Genomic DNA, 6000 nt, shown 5'->3' with positions numbered 1-6000 from the left:
CATGGATCAGCCTCCACAGAGCTTGACCTAGATCCCCAGATCTTTTGATGTGGTCAGCACCACCTATTCATTTGGTTCAGTTTGCATTGGTTTCCCATGTGAATCTCTCAAAGGTTCATCCCTAATTCTTATACCAAAGTAATAATAAGTAGAGCCTAAGGTTAGTGTTCTGTGACTTCCTTCAGAAGGGATCCTTGTGGCCTATCAAAAAAATCCCTCGGGCAAGACTGTGACATTACGTGTTTCTTATTCCCTCCCCTCTGACTGCAAATCATGTGAGCTGCAGAGTTTAAAAATGTAACTTTATAAAAATAAATTCACATGAAAGAGAGAAGAGAATTCATTTTCACAAAGAAATAACACAACACAGTCGGGAATTCAGAACATTTATTGCAAGAGCTGAATAACTGTAAATAACGTTGAACTGGCAAAGCAGTAACAAGGATAACTGTTTAGATATTTATTCTGTCAAAGTCATCAAACACCCTTCACAAACTGACATAAGTACTGCAATAAGCAATGCACCCCCAACCCATTTTATACCATTATAATGTGAAAAAAAAGTGAATTGCTATATACAAAATAACTTTTTGGTAAGAACAAATTAACTATTCAGATTAGCAAACTTTATTTTTATTATTATTTATTACCTTTAAAACTCATGTTTAATTGTGGTGTTAAGTTAACTTTCACTTTTCTCAGTAAGGACTTTTTTTTTTTTTGCATGCTATTTATTTGTTTAAATCATCTGTCATGCCTTAACAAAAACCTCCTAAGAATGTTCAAATTTGAATTTGTTTGTACGTGCAACTGAGATCTTATTAACATTAGGAGTCACTCTTTGGGTTTCACTGAAGTGACGTGATGCTGGTACCTGCCAGGCATTGACCAACTATGATAACAAACAGTTAAACAGCAATAATTAGAGATTTAACCCTTTATTTTCCCCCAACTAGCCTACCAGGAGAATGCTCTGTTACATCATGAAGGCACGACACATTAAATATTTTGTGGCTATGGTCTAAAACACGTGTTACTACAACATTAACGCAGATGAGCATAAACACAAAAGCTGCCTTTTCAGCAATACAGACTGTCTTAGTTATAGACACACATTTGTTCAAATATAACTACTATTTTTAAAATATGATTTTATTTCTTCCATGTGCTCCAATTGTGATTCATTCAATTGCCTGGATGACAATGACCTTTCTGATCACTTTGAATTGGATCACTTCCTGAAGAATATTACTTTTCCGCTTCTCACTTTCAGATGCTACTTATTAGAGAGTATTTTCATTTTTGCTGCTTTGAAAAAGAAAATGTTAAAAAAAAGTATAGGTTCAGAGTTTTCCAGCCCTTGCATAAGTCTTTTTGTTGTTCAAACGTTGCTGATGGGTTTCTTTGCCAGCTCATGAGTATCACGTGCTGTCGTGCAAGAAGCAAGGTTTCAGAACCTTTGTATAAGAAAAACACAAGTGTTTTAATTTCCTCGAAAACAGTGCATGTCAGACAGACTATTAACACAGAAACAGTCACTAAAAGAAATAATAAAAAAAAAAGTAAAACTAAAAAAAGGAAACAACAATAAGACAGAATTATGCTACAGTATATTTTAGGTGAACATTATAGGTACACAAAAATCATTAGTAATAACTTGCTTCTATTTACAAATACTTGAACACTGATTGACTGACAAGTGTCCACTAACATTGTTAATAGCACAATAGGTTTAAGTTTATCATTTAAGTTGAAGTATGATGTCAAGTATACTGGTCCCAGCACAAATCAATGACAAGAGCACAATTTTCTAACTGGATATGCTTGTCAATCATTGCAATTCTTTGCCCTTTCTCACTCTCCAAGTGTATCTTCTGTTGTTTATAGCAGCAGTCCAGGGTCAAAAAACAGAACTCGAGTAGGGATATTTGCACTATTTAGAGAGATATCTGTGGAGTTTACTTAATTCTTGTAAACAGAACCACAGGAGTAGAAGTATTTTCTCCTTTGAGCTGCATGACATCATACTTTTCATAGTGCTATGCAAAGATGTGCATATCCCTGTTATAAGAAGCATAGTTCTAGAGATCTACCCAATACGTAAAGCTCTGATACACACAGTATTAGCAAGTCTACATAGGCTAAAGTCATTCAGTCCCAAGTAGCCGTTTCTTATAGTTGGTGCTCCTTGGGACTCTCAACAGCTCCTGATGCCTGTTTATAAGACTTCAGATTAGCCAATGGTATGTCACTCATGTGGCTGCCACTGTTGAAATGGCCTTCATTGGGACCATACTGCTTCCGGTCATTGAACTGGTTCCTGTTGCTATCTTCTTTCCAGGTCCTGGTCAACGTGTGCCCATTCACCAGTTTGTCCTTCTTCACCCATTCCTTTTGAGGGGCAAAGGTGGAGAGAGGAGATTTGGGCTGTTGATAGGGACCCAGGCCAGGAGGCATCCAGCAGTTATCAGAGTGACCCAACACCAGACATTCTTGGGTGCACATCTCTGTAGCCTCAGCTAATCCTCGGGGACCAAGAGGTCCATCTGTAGAAGGCAAGACAAAAAAGAATAAAGAAAAAAAGCACAGGTTAGGATTTCTTATGTAACTTTTATTTTCATAAAAGGCCATTGTACTGCCAATTTTGTTTGCTGAGAAGGAGTTGAGAGTATTAATCTAATTAATTCAAGAAAATGGCTTTCATTCAATCCATTTTCCTTCATTAGAAAGCTTCAGGCAAAAGTTGGAGGATCATTTGAATAAAGACGGCCTAGAATGGATTCTTTTTTAGTATGTGATACTATAAATGGTCAATGAGATTCCTTCCAAACTTGAATTGTCTCTTGTCCCATTTCTACAAAATGAGAGTGAATTAAAGCACAGTAAAATGAGTTAAAATGAGTTTCTCAGGTAGAGAAGTTTACATCTTTTTTTTTGTTTAAAACCATATTTTAACTTAAAAATACATATATACACACAGTCATATGATATATATATATATTTGCACACACACATATATTTATACAGACACATGCATTCTGTTTATCTACAAATTCTCCCATAATATATAGAACAGCAGTAATGGTTTCTCAGATTCCAGAGGTAGAAGAAAGTAGCTATGTGAAATCTTCAGAAATAATACAGTATTGCATTTAAGATTTAAATACTATAGAGAATAAAACCTCCAACTCCAAGGAATAACATGCAAAAGAATTACTTGATGCCTAAGACAATTAAAAAGAGGCCACACCAATGACTATGCATATAAAATAGAAAACTTGACTGTTTACCACATCAGTATTAAGGTATTGTTTCTTTCATGAAGTCACATTAGAAATGTATTTAGAGATTTTGAAAATCCAGCATGTATTAGAGGACTGTTTTTTTTAACTGTAATACAGTAGTGAGAGCACAGCCAGCCAGCTGCAGGCACTCTGAAATCAAATTCAGCATAGAAATCATCTATATCCTCTGCCAACATTTGCCTCCTTCCCTATCCTAATGTATTTTTGAGGTTTCCAAAGGTATAATACTGAAGCTAAGATGCTGATTTAATCTTATATGGTATAATATTCAGGACAGTATTAATTAGCCACCTCTTTATCTTCATTGGGCTATGTGAAACATAAATTTGAATTAGGATTTCAGTGTTAAGGTGTGAATTTAAAACTTTTTTTAAAAGAAAAAATCAAATTCAGTTTAAATAACAGACAAATAGTTATGGAAACAAGCTTTTTTTCCCCCTTGATTAAGCAGTCAAGTGATAAGTGATAGCTTGGAAATTACCATTGATTTTTCAAATGAGGTTAAGTGGATAGGCATGAATGCTACAGGCATGTAGTACTTTAAGACGCAGGCATTAATCAGCAGGAAAAAAAGAAAACATTTCTGTTAGTCTGGATCATGTCAGCAATAAATGTAATTCAGTAATTAGAATATACTAAATTCCAAAGTTATTTTTAGCTAGCACTATCATATTTCTAAGTACCCAATAATTATGGGTGGTGGTTGTGGGATTTAAAAAAAATTGATAGCCATTAGCCTTCATAATATTCTGAGGTGGTTAGTTCTACAGGTTAATTATAGATTTCATTTCTGAACATTCCTATCTGAATTAGGGAATCCCTTTCACAAATCAGATACAGGCAAATTTGGGAGGAGGGAAGGGTGGTTTGTAACAGCATTATTATCTTTCCATAGAATAGGAACTATAAATATTAGGGAAAACAATTTCAGCTAATTTTAACATATATATTTTTTGCCCCAAATTATAAAGAAACTATTCACACACACAATGTCTTTCATATCGGATTGACCTTTTTCACTACCATTGTCATCATTGTGACTCAGACCTTCTCCAGTCAGCAGCCTGATTTGCCCTAGAGCTGCCTAGCCAGTTTTCTAGTCTGTTACTTCACTTGAATCCATCCTGAAATCCACTGCCAGACTAATCTTATATTTGTTTGGCTTTCTTTCAGTGTGCTAACCTGCCTTTTTAAAAAATTAAAAGATAAAAAAAACAAATGCAGAGTTCGTACAAACAAAAATAAGCCAAAAGTCCATGACTTGTACATAGTTCTTGAGTCTGGTTGTTTGTAAAGTCCTATCTTCATTAGTTTGCTATCCTCTGATCAAAAAACTTTCAGAAATTTCTTTCTAAGCACTTCATCATTTGTAATGGCCCCTTTCATGATCCCCTATCGGTTGTCTATGTTGACTACAGCAACCTTATATCCCACGATTTCCTAATCTGCTTGTCTCATGTCTCCTCGCTGTCTTCAAAACGTACCAATTTCCACCCAGCCTCCAAGTCTTATTGCATGTCAGTTTCTTTGGGAAGAGATTCTCCCTCCTTTCCCTGCTGATCCAAATCTAACCTACACTTGAAGAAGCCCTCAAAGCCCTCCTTTCTTTCTGAAACTTTCCCTTAAGTAATTTAACCATTGATTATCCCAGGTCTTCTGAACTGCTTCAGCACATGCAGGTCAGATCACGACTGAGTGCTTATAATACTATCACCTAGTTTGTGATTGCTTCCTATGTGTCCATCCTTTCTCCAAACAGGCCTTTTAATAAATACTTGAGTGACTGTTTAAATATCAATGGAGAGGGAAATTACTTTGCCATCAATCCAAGATATAAAACAGAGTTTGTGTTCATTAATGTCAGTAGTTCATCTATTCTGATATTTCCAAAAATAACAATTAATTTTTTCCCAGAGAAATCAATAATTAAAATAAAATTAGGTTTTCTTCCTATCTATAGAAAGAGAGTAAAAGAAAATTTGATACTGTACAGTAGCCTGATTAGACAAACAATGCTGAATAAATCAAGAAAGGAAGGTCTTTGGGGGATATAAAATGTATGTGTACCACACAGGAGGGAGATATGTGTACATTCACAGATAAGACAGATATGGGGAAATATAGTTCATTGCAACAATAGATGGTTAACAAATTCTCTTCAGTTGCAAAGTGGTATAGTTTATATCAATGAATGAAGGTTTGTCTAGTTAAAGACAAAGTTCATGTTCCACTAGAATATGAATGTTTATGTATATATTTATGTGTGTGTATACTTATATACATATATACACACATAGGAGGGTGTATGTGTGTTTGTGTGTATATATATTTTCTTGGGGGAGAAAAATAACTGGGGTCCTTTAAATGATGTCAACTCATTCATGATAGATTCATTTCACATGATTCGGTCCTTTAAGTGAAATCGTCAAGGTGTTAATTCAGTCTATAGTTGGATTTTTATCAAAGTTTTGTTGATTCTTAGTTAAGTCTTTTAGATAAAAACCTTAGTAGCTGGGCAGTCCTGGGTGAGGTGGCACTTTCTAGATGATATTTGGTCATTTAACCCCTGGGACATGAAAAAGTAGATAACCTTTACATATGAGTCATTCAATTCCATACCTATCTGTCTTATCCAGTTGGTTCGAGGCTTATAGAAAGAAAAATTGGTTTGAAATACACTACTAATGAATAATGT

The 6000-nt window shown here is 34.9% G+C and overlaps 1 protein-coding gene across 3 annotated transcripts in view; it reads right to left on the bottom strand.

The window, feature by feature from the left end:
- Nucleotides 1–370: 370 nt before the first annotated feature.
- PCDH9 (protocadherin 9) overlaps nt 371–6000 on the bottom strand; it is a 1077972-nt gene continuing 1072342 nt past the window's right edge. For all 3 annotated transcript variants that reach the window (XM_072617056.1, XM_072617057.1, XM_072617058.1), the window contains one exon: nt 371–2546. In XM_072617056.1, coding sequence (XP_072473157.1) covers nt 2173–2546 — 374 coding nt within the window. In that variant the 3' untranslated portion in view covers nt 371–2172. The remainder of the gene's footprint in view (nt 2547–6000) is intronic.

The sequence above is a fragment of the Notamacropus eugenii genome, chromosome 6 (genome assembly GCF_028372415.1).
Source record: "Notamacropus eugenii isolate mMacEug1 chromosome 6, mMacEug1.pri_v2, whole genome shotgun sequence".
NCBI lineage: Eukaryota > Metazoa > Chordata > Mammalia > Diprotodontia > Macropodidae > Notamacropus > Notamacropus eugenii.
Note: the sequence above shows the minus strand (reverse complement) of the source record. Positions and strands in the feature narration are given on the sequence as shown.